The 18040-nt window shown below is 37.5% G+C and overlaps 2 protein-coding genes across 2 annotated transcripts in view; both read right to left on the reverse strand.

Annotated features, from left to right (window-relative positions):
• The window catches only part of LOC112959763 (radial spoke head 10 homolog B2-like), a 21732-nt gene extending 15354 nt beyond the window's left edge, over positions 1-6378 (reverse strand). Inside the window, exons 1-9 of the mRNA XM_026053864.1 lie at positions 5604-6378; positions 5159-5234; positions 4854-4922; positions 4441-4614; positions 3242-3327; positions 2028-2148; positions 1601-1777; positions 974-1115; positions 272-393 (exon numbers count right to left, since the gene is read on the reverse strand). Of these exons, the coding sequence (XP_025909649.1) occupies positions 272-393; positions 974-1115; positions 1601-1777; positions 2028-2148; positions 3242-3327; positions 4441-4614; positions 4854-4922; positions 5159-5234; positions 5604-5905 (1269 nt within the window). The 5' untranslated portion in view covers positions 5906-6378. The remainder of the gene's footprint in view (positions 1-271; positions 394-973; positions 1116-1600; positions 1778-2027; positions 2149-3241; positions 3328-4440; positions 4615-4853; positions 4923-5158; positions 5235-5603) is intronic.
• Positions 6379-6994: 616 nt separating this feature from the next.
• Positions 6995-17799, reverse strand: PMS2 (PMS1 homolog 2, mismatch repair system component). Its single transcript, XM_026053937.1, has 14 exons — positions 17262-17799; positions 16529-16615; positions 15316-15418; positions 14423-14606; positions 13785-13952; positions 12767-12864; positions 11958-12057; positions 11594-11678; positions 10978-11130; positions 9451-10345; positions 8942-9109; positions 8681-8781; positions 7664-7833; positions 6995-7416 (listed from the first exon to the last, which is right to left on the reverse strand). Exons 1-14 carry the CDS (start codon positions 17797-17799, stop codon positions 7273-7275), a joined length of 2994 nt encoding a protein of 997 aa, XP_025909722.1. The 3' UTR covers positions 6995-7272.
• Positions 17800-18040: the final 241 nt, after the last annotated feature.

Raw genomic sequence — 18040 nt, forward strand, 5'->3', positions numbered from 1 at the left:
CAGAGATAAAAATGTATCTTTTATTCCCTTCTAGTGGATACTCAGGAGTATATAACACTATCTCCCCATTCTTTTTGCTTGCATGCATTTACTGCTGTCAGGTTTTGGATAATTCTTGAATGCAAGACTTAATTTATTTCTGGTTTGTGTGCATAAAGCAAAATTATGTGAAACACATTAGCGCAAAAAAAAAAAAAAAAAAAAAAAAAAAAAAAAAAAAAAAAAAAAAAAAAAAAAAAAAAAAAAAGCCAAACAAACAATAGGCTCTTACTTGCTTTATTTCTTCTTGTCTGTCTTTCTCTGGGAAGATGTCAAGCAGTGAAGATATATCTAATTCAATATTTGGTCCCAGAAGAGAAGTATTTCGTGAGCCATTAACTATTCTGATGTTTTCTAACAAGTAGAAATGAAATTACATTTTAAGAATTTCAACAATATACAAGCAAAAGAAGACATTATTCATTCTTATTTTACTAACTTCAAAAGAATACACTTTAAGGTGAAAGGCAGATATTTAGTAATCAATATCATAAAGTCATCGACCTTGGCAGTGTTCAAGAAACATGCGGATGAGGCACTTAGGGACATGGTTTAGCAGGCAAGGTGAACTCAATGATCTTAAAGGTCTTTTCCAACCATAATGGTTCTATGATTTTAACTACTATCCAAAAGAACATGCTGAAATTGCAAATGCTGACATTTATGAAACAGACAGTGTTCCAAAACCATAACAAGGTGTTATGCACCTGTCACTCGACTCGAAGTGTTAAGGAGAAGAAACAAGAAGCGCAGAAACAAAACGCATGTGATTTTTGTAATTAAAAAATACACCTCTTCTTTACCAAAGTTCTCTGAAGAAACACAGATGGTACTTGAATAAACATGAACAGCTTGATATTATTAAAAAAGTAACAACTAACAAAAAAACCTAATAAACAGAAAACAGAATTTGTTGCCTTCTTAAACTGCTTACCAGTGCCAAAAGGACTTTGTACACAGATGGCATTCAGATCTTGTTCACTCAATGCATCCACTTGAAAAGCAGGATATTCTGCTATATGATCATCTACAAACTCTCCTTCATAAACATGTCCATTTTTGAAGATAAACTTGCCCTACAGACAGATTGATTTAATTTCAATACAAATTTGCCCATTTAGTACAAGATCGGTAAAAACAATACTAATCCTCTCAATTTTCCTTATAAGAATCCCTGTTAAAATGCAATATATGAGATATATTTTTCTTAGACTTTGTACTTTTTTTTTATACAACAGTAAATTGAAATTCCCTAGTACATACGGTAACATACACTGAAACTACTGACCAACAGGTGTATCTTGATGTTTTTCAACTAAGYACCTGAAACACCATTTTAAAACACATGTCCATATACACACATACACCCTGGCCCAGTAGTCAAACCTGCTGCCCAGACTCTGTGCAGTCCTATGGCTTTCAGTGAAATCTACTTTATGTTGCAATTCCATCCACATTGCAAACTGAATATAGTTTTCATTTCAGAAATCTGGACACAGAGGAAAATAAACCCTATTCTCATGCTGTCTTTAAGGTTCTCTCACTATTTGTCAGTACTCACCCTGCCATGCTTCTTATTGCACACCCAGTCTCCATCATACACTGCTCCACTGGCATATACGAATCTCCCATGTCCATGACRATCCCCTTTTACAAAATTACCTATGTATTTATTCCTCAAAGGATACTGAGACAATGGCATCCTCTTCAGAAACCATATATGAGTGCCAAATCCATGCTGAAAAAATGTTAGAAAAAAAAAGTCATCAAAAGAGTTAGTATTGCTATAGGTCCAGATTTAAAATTAAAGAATTAAATTATCATTTTGTAAGATTTTGTAAAAACTGGAATCTAGCTAACAGCATGAGAATCAACTGTGAATAAATGGTACAAAGCTTCTTTGACAATGCATAAAGTTCTTTATCTTGTTTCAYTACCAAAATGAGCAGATATCAAATTAAAGAGGTTGTTGGAAAAAGAATGAATACCTGTATGCCATATTCCCACTGTCCTATATACTCTTGATTAGCAGTCAACCACCTCATTCTTCCTTCTCCATGACGTACATTTTTCTCCCACTGACCTTCATAGGTATTTCCAGACTCATAGCTGCATAAAAAAGCATGAAAGTTAATGCCTTAGCCACTCTGAGAAAATAGTAAGACAGGCTCTCCTACACAAAAAAAATTACAGAATCACAGAATGGTTGAGGTTGGAAGAGACCTCTAGCGATCATCTAATCCAACCTCCTGCTCAAGCAGGGTACAAAAACAGCACGGGGCAAAAATAATAAATAACTTTCTCCCTGTTCATCAGCGAGACTTACATGTCTTTTGTTGAGGGATAACAAGAGAAAAACATTAGGAGWGATACTCTGTATTAAGACAGCATTTGGACTCATGCATTGCTTCAAAAGACCGACAATGTGAAAGAAGATTGGCTACTTACCAGTCTCAGATAAAACAACTATGTTAAGATACTATTAAATTTTCTTGAAGCACAAGTACAAATGGCTGTAGTTTGGATCAAGAAAACTCAGTTACAGTATGTAGACTTTTGCTGATCATCTGCCTGAATAGGTCACTTACATAATCCAGTATGTATATACTATGTATGTMTAATTCACTATTCAGTATACAATCATGTGTATGCAATTCTAACTGAATCGTATGAAAACAAGGTTTGCAGTAATATCTCAAGGGATATTAGCAGTCATTTGAAAGTTGGCTCACTGTGACATGGATAGACCGGATTGATTTACTCGTTGTTCACCTCATTTTTAACTTACAAACAACTGTAAAACAAAAACTCTTTGCACTATGATTCTTTGTCATTGCTAGTCAAAGCGTTCTTTCATGCATAATTTCATCAAATAATTCACTAATTCATGAAAGAAGTTTCACCTATTCAAATCATTTGGGATGATTTAATATGATAAATTCTGGTTTATCAAGTTAGACTTTTGATTATTTTGTCTTTAGATGACTTTCTTTTCAGAATAATCAGAAGTATATCAAGATAAAACTTTAAGTCATAAAGAAAGTCTGGTTTATTAATATTGAGCACTTTGTAYGATTACTAATTCCACTAAAGCAAATACTATTATGAAATCATAGTACCTTAGCCCATTTTAAACAATAGGTAAACCTGGATAATACATGCAAAAAAAGAAACCAAAAACCTGAAGAACAATCATACTTACCATCTAATTCCCCATCCTTCTTTGTTGTTATTTACCCATTCACCTGAATACCAAGAGGTATGTTCTTGATTATAGTAAATGGTACCCTGAAACAAATTATGTGGTCCATTTACATCAATAGCCAAATATTAAACTACATTTAATAAAAATAGTTTTCACATTCCATATAAAACATACCAGATGCTATCAGACTCTTACCTATAGTCACTTTAATATAAATTGAAGAGTTAAAATTAAATATAGACACACTYTCTTTCTATAAATACTACTTGAGACCTTAAAAAACACACACCTGTTGCATAGAAGAAAAAAAAAAGCATACTACATTACAAAGTCTAGCACATTTCTCAGCCTAGAGATTGTGCATCTTGCACAGATGTACACAGATGTTACAATCTTTCAAAGGTTGTAACTTCACCAACCTAAGGACCACTTAAGAGGTGCATCAGCTTTCTGACTCATCTAGAACTTTCAACACTAGGTCTACGATTACCTCCTTTAAAAAGCAATCATGCAACTAGCATGCAGCATTAATTGTTGAAGTTTTCCCTGCCTCATTGCTTCCTCTCAGACMATTCTCCTGGTGACCATCCACAGCAGCCTGCATAATTTCAGTGTCCCATTAGTGACACAAAACTCAAAGCATGTAATTAGAAGTCATCCTCCTCACATGCTGAGCACTGTCTTCAAAACTTCAGGCTCTGTAGTGTCTCAGGTGGGATGCACAAAATTGAGACAGTTAAAAGGTAAGTCCCTTTAAAAGACTAGAACTACACATTACTTAGAGTACATAGGACAGCCTTGGCTATTATCATACTTAGTCTACTGTTCTACATTTTGGAGGTGGGATCACTCTGCCATCAGTGGGAAGCTAACCATTCTRTCAGACTTGCACAAAACACAGCTACTGATGCTCTTGTCAGTTCTGACTCTATCATCTTCTAATTAGAGTTACATAATAGAAAAATTACATTGCCTTTAGCATACCAGTCAGCTCTTTTACTATAGAAAAGATCCTACATGCGCAAACACACATACACCCACACATTATATATATATAGATATATATAGATATATATAGATATGTATATCTATATATCTCACAAGATATATTTCTGGCCAAATGTTTGCACACAAGTGCTTTCTGTTCTGAATACAACTCATCCAAGACAACAATCTCATTTCATGTTTTTATTTACCTTTCCATGTCTTTTGCCATTACACCAGTAGCCAATGTAAGAAACTGCACACGTACCACTCCTGAACAATCCAAATCCATGCCTAACTCCATTGCTGATTGATCCATCATATGTGCTGCCATCAATCCACGTGTAACAGCCATGATGCATTTGTACATTCTTAACAAAAGTCCCCTAAAAAATTAAATTGCAGCATTTAGAAAAGCTATCACATGTGATTCGATGCTCCCACTTAAGTGCAAAGGAGGTAAGAGCAAACGCCTGCAAGAATCCAGGCTTGACTGAAATTACTGCCATAGCTACTGCAGTAGCTACCTGCATTATGCCAACTATTGTCACTTACTTATTTTCTTTGAAATTGCATATCTTCTTGGCTGCAATACTGTTCATTCATAAGCTGTATTGCACTTTACCTTGTATGTCACTCCATCAGCCCATGTGTAAGTCCCTTGGCCATGCATAAGTCCCTCAGAAAACATGCCCTTCAAAATGAAGAAAACAGTATCGTTTTCAAGTTCACTTCTACCATAGCTAAGCTTACAGCAACTGTAAGACTTTGAAATAATATTAAATCCCCTTCAATTACTAGTATCAAAAGAAAACTTTTAATGCCAGAAACAGAGCTTCCAGATTTTAACTGCTCAGACTCTACCTACACTAAGAGTTCTAGAACTTGACCCATTTCCATYTCTTTTCTCTTTTTTGTTTATATGCTCACCTTGTATGTATTTCCCCCCTCAAAATAGGCAATGCCTTCACCTTCATACAGTCCATGGACTTTAGCACCTTCATACCTACAAAGAAGATAAACTCAAGATGGACATTTCAAGTTCCCATAAGTAAAACTAAATCAATGATGAACACAGAATTAACGACCTATCATTTACTGCAGTCTATGCCCTGATCCAAATACCAATGGCCTGAAACATCAAAGGGCAGCAACATGTGGAAATATTATAGGTGTATTTGATCCACAAATTCTTTGTCTACTAAATATCACTCTGACTTTAGAAGGGCAAAAGAGTGAGGCTTTAGGTAGGTGCACAGAGCACCAGCAGCACTGCTGGATATACAGAGGTAGAACAAGCCCGTGGGTATGAAATGCATCGAGTATTCCTGCATGAACAGTCCTGACTTAATGACTGTGGTTGTAGCAAACATACCTTTCTACAATAACCCGAGTGAGAAGAGACTCCTCAGGGTATAACGGAACATAATGGGCTGGAGGTACTTCCCCTGTCTTTGGTGCTTTTTCTGTTACCAAAGGACGTGCTTGTTTTTTCTTTCCTCCATCCCCAGTCTGCAAACCTCCCATCTTCCTTGTGCTGCTCTCAACTGCAGTTGCTGGTGCAGAAGGTCGAGGGCGAGGAGGGGCAGGAGGAGGAGGTGCTGATGCGGGAGCTGGAGGAGGACGACGTGCAGATTTTTCTGATTTCTTGCCATCTTTCTTCTTATCTTTTGCCATTACTATTGCATTGTCTCAACACATATTTTTCTCCTGAACATCTACTGTCTTCTTAGATAGAAACCTTCTCCCTCACAATCTATTTGACAAACAAATACAGATATGAGGCTTTTTTTTTTCCCCCACAATTACATGTAAGTATTTAAAACTATTGAGTTGAGAGATGCAACAATTACCCACAAGATAGTTTCAGCTTGTGCTGCGCAAACCTCCAGCTTAGCAAGAAGAGACAGCTGTGAATTACAAGGAAATCCATCAAAATCACTAAACCAGAAAAGCCTATTATCAGATACTCTAGTTTGGCTAATCAGAGGCCTACATCTCTACCAAACTGCTTTTACGAGTCTAGAAATAACAACATAGAAAAGCTAACGGCCATTTCTCTCAGATGAGGACAACTGAGGTTGAGGTTCCTGGAGAAGCATTCCGGATTTAAAGTTGCTTTTAGGGCTACAAATACAATTTTTTTGCATTTTATACTGAAAGCTACGAGTAGCAGGGGCACGACGATGACTGCCACCCTGCACCACCGTGAGGCCGCTCTCTCCGTCACGGACACCGCGACAGCGCCAAGGCCGGTGGCGGCCGCACCCCCCTCCGCCCGGACCCGCCGCCGTGTCGGGACCTCCTCACACGACGGCGGCCGCYGGACCCGCGCGCGGCGCCGGGGAACGGGCTGGGGGAGACGCTGCTCCGCGCAGCCGCACTGGCGCGCCCGCCGCCGTCACCATAGCAACCGCGGCGCGCGGCTCCCAGCGCGCCTGCGCGCGCAGCCCGCGCCGTGTCCTTTCCCGCCCCCAGCGCTGAGGGGGATCCCGCCTCAGGGGCGCCCTTTTAAACTGGCTYATTTCCCCAGAGCAACCCTCCCCTTCCCGGCCTTTTCCCCTCAAAAGGAAGCCTAGCTCGTAATAAATCAAGTGTCTTAGATAAGCAGAGGAACATTGCTATTTAAAAATTCAATTCCTGCATTTAAGAATGATGTCAAGGAACTAGTTAAATACATTAAATCAGTATTAATGCTTGAAGTAATTATATAAATGCAACTTTTACATTCACATCGATATGTAAAATTAAGTGAAATGCCTTTGCTACAATGAATAAAGATTTATTTTAAAAAATCTTGATTGCAAAGCAAGTAATATACAGGGTAAACCACAATAAATGTTATTTATGTATGAGTTCCAGTATGTCCAAAATGAYAGCTTGATAGAAGCAAGAGTGAATGCATGCGGAAGGCCTTCACCTCTTACCATCTTCAAATACAAAAAAATAGAGGCTAAAATTTTTTAAGAAAAATAGTCATGATAAAAGCTCAAGATACTATATCAAGCAGTTAAAATGGGGAGTGTTAATACACAAACTGACTGTTATTCTGGCGAAATCAAATCTAGACTGACTATGTGTCTCATTGTGGGCCTTCCATGGGGGCAGTTCCAAGGATGTTCAATCTCACCCATATGGGTGACCAGTTTCCTCATCTCCTGTATATTCAAGGCAGTTCCAATCATCACCTGCATAATCAAAAAACAACATACAAATAATTATGTTTACGAAGTGCACTGGTTAGAAACAAATTTCATATAAATTTAGAAGAATTTCTGGAAGTTTAYTGGACAAAAACAGGAGTAAAATGAAGGATCAGCTGTTGACACCAAACAGTAAACATCTCCCCTGCAATATGTAAATATAAATGTAACRAAACAGTTCAATGACATAGGCTATATTTATTTGTACAAAAATATCAAGCACAGTACTTACAGACTTTCTGCAAGCTCGAGAAGCAAACATCTGTCTGACTCTGGAGGGCCTACACATGACTCCAGGGCAATCACTTAACATGAAAATCATTTCATCTATGTCTTGTGGACCAAAAGTCCAGTTTTTGCTTGTTGGCAAAGAAATCAATTTAACTCTCTGAGTTACAGGAGCTGCAAGATTAGCAAACAGAGGATCATAAGTAGTTACTTTTTGTTTTGAGGGGGAAAAAAGAAGAGAGAGAGAGAGAGAGAGAGAGAGAGAGAGAGAGAGAGAGAGAGAGAGAGAGAGAGAGAGAGAAACTTTTACACATATTAACGTGATCTGTGCATTTGCCAAGATTTACAGTCTTTTGATGGATGTTGGCTACATGACTACGAAATAATTTTTTTGGATGCCAAGAGCATTATACTTAACAATGTTTTAGGCAAAAAGAGGTAGAGATTATAAAAGTAAAAAGCAGTATGGAAAATTCATAGTAACTTCCCAAGTGTCAAACTCGTAACACAGTACTTCCATAATCTTCTCCTACAAAGCTCTACGTGTTAAACAGTAACTGCTCTTGCCTTATAAAAAGCACAATGAAGAGCTTTTAGGTTATGCAGTTTGCTAGCAAGTACACACAATGTCAGCACTAAAGCCATAAAGAAAGCTGAAGGACATTATTATGTATTATCTTAAAATTATTAGATTATAATTTGCTTACTTCTAACCCTGCCAAAACCCTACAAGTATTTTATTAATGCAGCAAAAGAATTTTAATGTCATGTATCCAGAAAATACTATTGAGTTGCACAGTGATGCAAAGAGCCTACACCAACTTCTTTAACCAAATTTGAGATCAATGTTTTATGTACGATGCTCTGTACATAGTTCAGCAGGTCACAAAAATCTTAAATTCACTTTAATTTACATACTGTATTAAATGTATATTATTTTTAATAAACTACAGAGAACTAACATAAAAGCGGAAAAAAACTATCTACTTTCTTACTCCCAGTAGTTCTTGTCCAAACTCACCATTTTCATTTATGACAAAATCAAATCCATTTTTTCTGAATATTTCCAGATTTTCAATCAAAATAGTTTCATTTACGGCAGTTAAATTAAGATTTTGAGGCCTAAAAGAGAGAGAAAAATAATGGTATTGGACAGGTACATATTACAGGCCACTCAAACATTAGAAGCAATCTATAAACAGTAGAGAGCTCTCTGCATTACATATATTAAAAAACAAAAACACACTAACACACTTTCAGTTGACACACTGAAAATACTTACGCAATCAGCTTCTGACCTTGGAGAACAGTGTGTTGTTGTAACATCTCAAAGTTGTATTTCTCATCAGTAGCATGTTGGTCAATTATGAAGAGATCAGAATTCAACTTTGCTATTATGAACCCTAAGTTAAATTGGCCGATTATTTCCATTTTTGCAAACATTTCTTTACTGTAGATGGAAAATACAGAAGGATTACATGTCATGAGTTACTAAATTAGACAGTATAAAACTTTAAAATCTTTTTCTGTCCTGCTGAAAACACTCTGTATAAAAGAGAAAGAACTCCTTTTAGCAATAAATGAACACAGGAATTATCTGAAATCTGGTGCTGTTTTCTGATTACACCATTTCTGTTCCATGAATGATGTTTTAATAGTATATATTAAATAAAAGATGCATTGTGGACATAAGCCTTTCCCGCCAACAACTCAAGAGTTCTTTTATTTTTCCTCAATTATTTCAATGATTGTTTGGTTAATCTAAAAAATTAAGAAAATAAAAGTAAGTACCTAATCTCTTTTCTTAACTCATCTTCTGCTACTTTATTTTCTCCAGGGCTAATTTTTGCTTTAAATCTTCTATAATTCCGTGTTTCTATCCTTTTCTTTTGTTGCTGTATTACCTTTTTTACTTTTTCTGCTAAAACCTTCATAGAGAACTCTAGTGGTACAGTTTTCTTTTTAACTTCTACCAGTACATCAACATATGCCAGATGGTGCTTACTACTCTTCTCTTCAGAAGATGGATCTGCCTTTAAATCATCTGCTTTACTTTTAAAATAACTTTTTCTCGGGGAAGAACTATTGGCTACTTGAGATAAGTTATTTGAATTATTCCAGTCTTCCACTTGGTTTAACTTGTGCACAGTGCCCAAGAACTGCACATCACATTCCAGTGATTTCTCACTTAGTCCAACAGTTTTGAGACATTCATTTTGAAGCTCCTCTTTGGAGTTGCCGATTTCTTCTGAAGAATTAGTTGGTCTTTCACTGTAGCTCTCATCTTTTGGCATATTATAACCAACATCTGATTCAGCAGAGGTGCTAGAGAATCCAGAATCTGTATTATCTTCTAATTTTCTCAAATATCTGCTTGTAGCTGACATCTTTGACTCCACTTCACAACAACTCTCAGACTCCTTTCTCAGGGCAGTCTTTCGAGTGCTTACAGGACTCCAAGTGGTATCAAATGATGGCAGTTTTCTAGGGGAGCTGTGCTGCCGTTTTACCCTTTTAGGGCTTTGAAAATTGCTCTCTGTCATTTGATGAAGAGAGAATGACTCCCTTAATCTGGTGAGAGTCATTATTTCACTTCCAGCGCTGCTTGGATTTTGASTTTTAGAGTCAGGCAGCACTTCTATCTGCGGCTTTTCAGTCTCCTCAGGAAGAGTCCTCTTCAAGTTGCCTAATAAAAACAGAATAAAAGATATTTTAGGATTTTAACTTAAGGATAAATAGGAAAAAAGAAATTGAATGATGTTGTTTTGTTAAGGAAACAAGAGATGTAGAAAAATAACTAACTCCTCAAATGAGCCCTTAAGCCTWTTACCACAATTAAGCATGGGACTGCTTAATTGCACACAGCTATCTGATGGAAAAGCAGTTAGGTCTTTGAGAAAGTAAACAAGTTGTGGTTATCGTTATGGTATTTRTGTGAACAAAGTGGGTGAATAGCAGTGTGTGGGAACAGCCTAAAATACTGTATCCATCTCCCCACTCTCTCTTCTGAAACACAGATCTCCTGATCTTTCCCTTTCCACATTGGAAAGACTCTGTTTTCCAAACATTATCAATTAATTTTGTATTGAACTTTTACCCTAAATATGACTGTAAGTCACCTAATAACTTAGGATCCTCTATTATAAATGTCAACACCAACATTACAACCAGAATATAAACAACACATGAAAAATCTGCCTTAACGTATGCATCAACAGCCACTTTTGTTATTTTTTCATGTTTTTAAAACATTTTTCCATTCTAAATTCTCTAGCATATACCACACAGAAAGACTTCCACATTTTGCATTTGTCCTACCTGCAATGTCCAGAAGTTTCTGATTGACATCCAGCTTGTTAACATCACTACCAAACATCTCTATCAGAGAAGTTTTTAAAATTGCTAAGAGAAGTTTCTCTTCCTGCAGTAAAATTTGCCTTTTGTCTGGAGTTACGTTGATGTCAACACACTCTAAAAATTAGAAGAAAAACTACTTTAGACATGATCCTGTATGATTATATATATATTATTATATATTACATATATTTGTATATATAATTGCTTCTTGCATCCTTGAATCAAGGTTTTCTGCTCCTCATTCACTTCTGTATTTATTCGCAGGATAATAAACAAAGCYACAGTTAACTTTGACAGCATGGTAACTTCCCCCTCGACTCCTCTATTTAAGCTAATCACAAGAATGTCTTTTTCTCACTACTTGAGACAAAGATTACTTCTGAATATAGAAAAAGTGAAACCACAGCTAGACGCTGTCTCTCCATCACAAACTGTAGAACAAAAAAAAAAAAAACACATCTCAACAAGTATTCGTATAAATAAAGGTTGCAATGATCTCAAGAATTCCTTCAATATCAACATAACCTACACTAAATTTAAGCGTTTACAGAAGCTACTGAAAATATTGACAACTCACCAGAATCTACACAAATGTCAAGAACAACAAATGGATATTGGTGTTTATTGTATAAGTGATAAACTTCATTCACAATCTTGGCAACCTGTAGAGAAGTTGGAAAAAAGAAAAACACACACAATAAAACCATCTTCTACTTTCTGTCAGTGTTCAYCTAACTCCCAATAACACAACTAATCCATCTAATCATAGTTTATATGATTAAAGTTTTGTTTACACAGATGGATCCAATGAAGACAAAACTGTAAGTGACCCTAACTAGCAACATTTTAGCAGAAAACAGGTACATCAGTTACTAATCCAGTGATTTCTGGGTGATATCAAACAGGTTAGTGCTGCTATTGTAAAAATATATAAATTGCACCTTTGCTGGATCACATGGACGTTGGTTGATAAAGAAAAACTGTCTGTCTGTAGCACTCCTTCCAACACCATGATCACAACGAGAAATGAAGCCTGTGATTCTGTTGAATAATAATATAGTAAGTTCAAGGTAAAAATGACAGGAAAGAAGCATATTTCACGGAGGAATACTTTATAAGGGCTGAAAGCAACACTAATATAAGCATACTTGCTGATGGTGTATAAATTCCCTATCCCAGATTACCTAGGTTTTGCTAACCGGTTTTCAGCTCTAATAGGCCACCAGGCAGTAGGAGAAGAAAGGAGAGAAGWAAAAAACATGCATTCATACTGCATTCAGACTTTTTCTGCTCTAAAGAGGAGTTAGCTGTGAAGYAATATTAAAGGTCAGATATGGAGGCATCTATTTGCAAATCTCACATATAGCAATTGAAAAAAATGGTAAAGAAAGTAAAAGGTATTTACACAATCTGATTTACATTCATCTCATATCATTTCCTAGTAACACAACTAAGAAATGCAGGTGTAAGCTATGGATTCATGCATAAATTACAATAATTGAGAGCAATAATCTAGGTGATTAACTTAGAGGAAGCTAAAATTAGGTAGGACACATATGCCAGTACCTTCTCGCCTGGCTAGTACCACTTCAGTCCTGAAATGATTTTCCCCCAAGTGATATTCTTTCCCAAATATCATAACATGTTCTCCATTACTTTTATTACTAACTGCCATACTTTYCATATTTTTTTTTAATTTAAGCTATGTTAAAATGCCACCGGCAACAGTGATTTGTACTTTTCTACTTACCTATAAAAATTTTGTGGCATGTTAGTAGTGTTGAGTCCATATTCTTCACAAACAGCTTCATTAGGAGGTAGCTGAACAAAGGGAATGAGGCTCTGCAACTGAAAATGAAATCCCCAACATTAACAGTCACTTCAGCTAATACAAGATTATCAGGTACATTTAAACAATCAACTTTCCAGTTATTCTTCTCCATGCTTCAAGTTTTATTCATCCACAGTAATGTTACTTAACATATCTATATAAATGTCTACTCTGTATTACCAATATTACTAAAAGTTAGCACTGTTCGACAGCACCAAATTGCATCTTCCACCTGCTCTTTTGGGCACAGCATGGACACTGTGAGGGGAGGAACTGCTTATCAGCAACAGCAGGTAGCTATCAACCACTCAACATGCTTGATGGCAGTATTGTACCATTGTACAAAGGATGTTTCTACTGCTCTTCTTACTCTTCTGCATTCTTCTAGAGAACAGCAAATAATCTTAAARCTGTTCTTTAGAAACCATCACAGTTCATACCTCTACAATGGCTGACTGCAATTCCCATTTAAAGGTTACCCAAAGTAACTTAACTTCTCAGGAAAGAGATGCAAAAGCCAGGAAGCTGTTTTCTATCCCCTAATTAAGAACTTTCGCATCACAAAATTTCTAGGATTTTTTTGCTTGGTTTTGTGGCATACAGACTGTGCCCATACTGATTTTCAAAAGCACAGATCAAGGCCCCTCACTTCTTACAAGTCACGTAAAAACTTACAAAACTGGCTTCAGAGAGATATTAACCCTATCTCTAGTACCATTTTTCTCCCATTAAAACAAGTTTCCCTTAATCAGATTCAGAAACTTTGTGGGAAACAYGGCTACAGTGTCTCTGCTTTTTCACCTGTAGGGTGTGCYGGAACACAACAGACRCTCCATCCCTTTCTGCTTTTAAGTTTCCTGCATCCTCTCCGTTTAGGTACATCTTTAAAATATTTCTCTTCAACTACATTATCTTCATCTTCAATAGTAAGTAATACCTGTTTTTGCCCAAATACTGCTCCGATGTTTTCCTTTAAGCTAGGACTTCCAGTAGTGGATACCACAGGACTTTTTTTCCCTTGGCCAATTTGATTAGTGCAGTTAATGCGAACTCCTTTCGAAACAATGCAGTATGCTTGCAATATTTGCACCATTTTTGCATATTCCTAATAAAGAAAATATAATTGTCACATTTATTTAAAATGTCGCTTAAAAAAAARGTCTGAAAGGGACATTCTATGTTTTTATGCAACACAAACATCTCCAAAAGGGGGTCATCTTTTCAAAACAGGATTAAAAAGAACCTAAAAAATAGTGTCTTTGAAAACAACAAAYTTAAGATTAATCTTTTAAATAAGTAGCTTAGAATACAACATTCCCTCARTTCATGGATGTGCAAAGGTGATCATCATCTTGAACCTTATCAACATTTGGAGATTTGAGATTGCACCTCTAAATCAGATCAGGTGCAAAATAGAAAAGAAAAGAATATGGAAACATTGTTTTTATTTTAAAAAGCTACAAGAGGCATGAAAYAGTCTGACAAAAAAGAACGTACATATCATTCAGCAATAACATTAATAAAAAAACCTCTGAAATATCACACTCCTTTAAAATAACTTCTGATCTAACCTACCTTTTTAATGTTTCTTTGAAATTCCTTATGCCGCACTGGCAAAGTATAGAATAACTGTTGTACGCTAACAGTTGTTCCTTGTTGTCGTGGATAAGGAGTTTTCTGAGTAATTTTACCATTATGATCAAATATCAAACGAGTCCCAACCTTTGCAGACTTATGGCAGGTAAAAATGGTAACATCACTGAGGGAGGGAAGAGGCAACAGAATTACTCACTGAACATTTTTCCACTCCTTGTGACCCAATAAAGCATAGAAATTACACCAGTATGATGCATCTTTAATTAAAGCTAGCTTTTCATCATAAAGATGCCTAAAAAAAATGCCTGAAGAGTAGTGTAAGAGTCAAAATTTCCTAGCTAAAATTGAAGAAATTCTTTTTATATTTATCTCTCTTTTTTCCCTGTCATAAAATGTAATGTTAAATTCTGGCTTTGTTTGGACACTATATTCTTCATATCAATATATTACACTAAAATATTCCTGATGCACAGAACTGAGTATAACAGCTGTACTGTTCCACGCATACAGTTCATGTGGGAATATATTAAATACAGTTTTAAGGAGTTAAAGACTGGTAGACAGCATTTAGGTGCTACAGTGGTTTACTTTTGGGCACGGGAGCCTTTTCATGTACAAGAGTGTCATTCTATAGACATTTACATACATAAGTAATTCTGGAATTCGTATATAAAAGGACCAATCAGATGCTTAGAACCATGGCATAATTTACACTGGGGAAGACATCAGGATATCATGCAACCTACTACTCAGAACAGAGCTAACAAATCAGTTTCCAAAGCCACATTTTGATCAGTAATAGTGAACTTAAGAGATGACTTGTTATTTTTGCTGTTATAACTTTCTACTAATAAGAAGTTTAATAGTGTTACCTTAATGCACAGAGAGAACTTAGAGCTTCACCTCGAAACCCAAAAGTTTCAACATGAATTAGATCAGAAAAATCTTGTATCTTTGATGTATAATGTTTCAAAGCTGGAAAAGGATATTTAAAATACATGATTTTACTTCTGTCTACAATGACACTGATTTATGCAAGTAGATTTAGAATGCATTGCAAGGAACAAAACATTTCCATATAACTTTACCTCACACTGTATTTTAAATAACTGCCAGGGCCAAAAAGATCAATGTTTAGTGTTTTCTATTCTCCTTCTCCTACAGGAAAGCCTCTTAAAAAATCAGATAGACTTGTTATTCCATATTTATGCCAAATAATATGGAAGTATATATAGTATTAAGGGTATTGGCATCGAAACCTGCCTCAGAGCGGTACATGGTAGCTGTCCCAGAAAGCAACGTATCACTCACAGGTGCTGCCACTCAAGAAAACCACCGCAGCCTCCTGTTCTGCATGTTACATGGCAGTCACGTGCAAGTTTATCTCATCATGTTCAGAGGTAACGAGGACCCAGCACCAGCCCCATGGGTGCCCCAGCAGGGTGGAGTCGCAGCACTCTAAACTTGCCCTGTGCTTGGACTACAGGCAACAAGTTTGCTGGGACGTACAATGAGTTTAATCACACACCACGAACACAAAGTTATAGTCTAACAATTCTCTAATTGCGAATGTGGGTATTTTTTTGCAGTGGTGAAAGTTACGTTTGTCATAAGCATTGCTTCCAACCCCAGATTTCACATGACTTTAAAAGTAGGCTAATGGAAACTTTGGCAGTCAAACACACAATATCAAATTCATTTTAAGCCAATATTCAACTTTATAAAAAAACTTCTCAAAATCTGTTATTTCCATAGTTTGACACTTGCAATGATTAATCTACTGCAAACACAAATGGATCTGAGCAATCATTTAGGACTTTCTCTGACACAGCTAAAGCTATTCTTTGTGCCACTCATTTACACAATAAATAAGCAAATCAAAGACTACTTCTAAGCTTCAAGTACTGCGACCACACAAGCACTACTAAGATGAAAKTCTAGTTTTACACAAGCCATGCTGGTGATTTTGTCATTAAAAAAAGGTCAAGTATCTATTAAAAACAATTAAATTTAGGAAGTTTAGATTTTGTAGAGAGAAATATACATGAATACTTTCAGATGTACAAACATAAAAGTCCAACTTACTCAAGCCTTCAAAGTTTTCCTCTTCCACACCACTTCCATTATCTGAAACTTCTATCAGTTCTGCTCCATAATCTTTAAGCTTTATTTCTACAAATTGTATTAATAAAAAGTCTTCTAACTCTTGATGTTCATAAACTACATTCAATATTAAGTTCATAAYAATCTTGAGGAAACTAATTTCCACAGCAAGTTTGTAAAACAAAAAAAAAACCCCACAACTTCCTCTCTCCACTCCACCCCCCAAGTTAGGGCAACCTAACACAAACCAATCTGGACTTTCAGATAATTGGGCTTCATTGTATTTCTGTCTGAAAGAAAGCTTTCCAATTGTAATAGTTAACATTAGGGAAGCTCTGGAAACTAAAACCTTACACCTTAACGGCCTGCTGGCAGTAGCCACATCCAATCGCCACAGATCGGCCATCACAGAGGCCACATAATCACTAAACAAGCTACAAGTAATGCAGACAAAAAACCAAGAGCTTTTACGAACTCAGCTGGAGCCAGAAATTTAAATGCTTTATGTACCCATGCTGTAAAACCACAACAAACCTGCCTGACTCAAATACAGAGAGTATTTACAGAGATAAATTAAAGTGTGCTTCATGTTTAACAACATGTACTTTATATATATACACACACACATTATATACATATGTGTGTATATAAAATTTAAACACATTTAAACATATTAAGCATCACTCTGATCACATTACATGGAAAAACAACCTACCAAGGTTGGTAGCTCCTGCATCCAGGCTGTTTTCCACCAGCTCCTTCACAGCAGTGCCCAGGTTGAGGACAACCTGCCCCGAGCAGATCTGATGAACGGACTTGCGGTCTATGGCCTTGATGGCCTTAGCCGGCTCCGAGCTTGGAGCAAGGCCGGGGACACAAAGAAAGGAGATGTTAGAAGCAGAGGCCGGGGCCCGCACCCCCTGCTCCTCCTTCCCTGCCACCCAAGGGGAGAAGGGATGAAAGGGGCACCCGAGTATCCTCAGCAGCGGCGTGACCGAGGCGGCAGTCAGAGACCCACGGACAGGACGGGCCKGGCCCCGGGGCGAGGCCTGGGGCTTCTTGGGAGGAACGGCCCGGGGAGGAGCGGGGGGAAAGAGTCGTGATGCAGTCGTGGGGYCTTGGGGGGCGCTATCCCCGCCGCGGGCCGGGTGACCCCGCCGCCCCGCGCGGCGCTCACCAAGGCGCCGCCGCCTCCATGAGGCCCCGGCCACAGCACTAGCGACTCGCACTGCCTCACGCTGCTCTGCCCTCATGCGTCCCTCTCTTGCGCAGCCCGCCCTTGCTCAGTCATTGGCGGCTGGGRAAAAGCGCTGGCCAATCCCCAGCGAGCTGTCACTCTTGTGCATSTCTATTGGCCCTCACAGCTACCCACTCAGGACGCAGACTTGCCCTTCTTGCGCTATGGGGATCCACCCGACACCTCAATGGCTCCCGCTGGCCACTCGGAAGAGGCCAAGGCGGCGGGTAGGAGGTGCGCCCTACGATTGGGTGGCC

This window comes from Nothoprocta perdicaria, unplaced genomic scaffold, assembly GCF_003342845.1.
Source record: "Nothoprocta perdicaria isolate Ctin4 unplaced genomic scaffold, notPer1 scaffold_12, whole genome shotgun sequence".
Taxonomy (NCBI): Eukaryota; Metazoa; Chordata; class Aves; order Tinamiformes; family Tinamidae; genus Nothoprocta; species Nothoprocta perdicaria.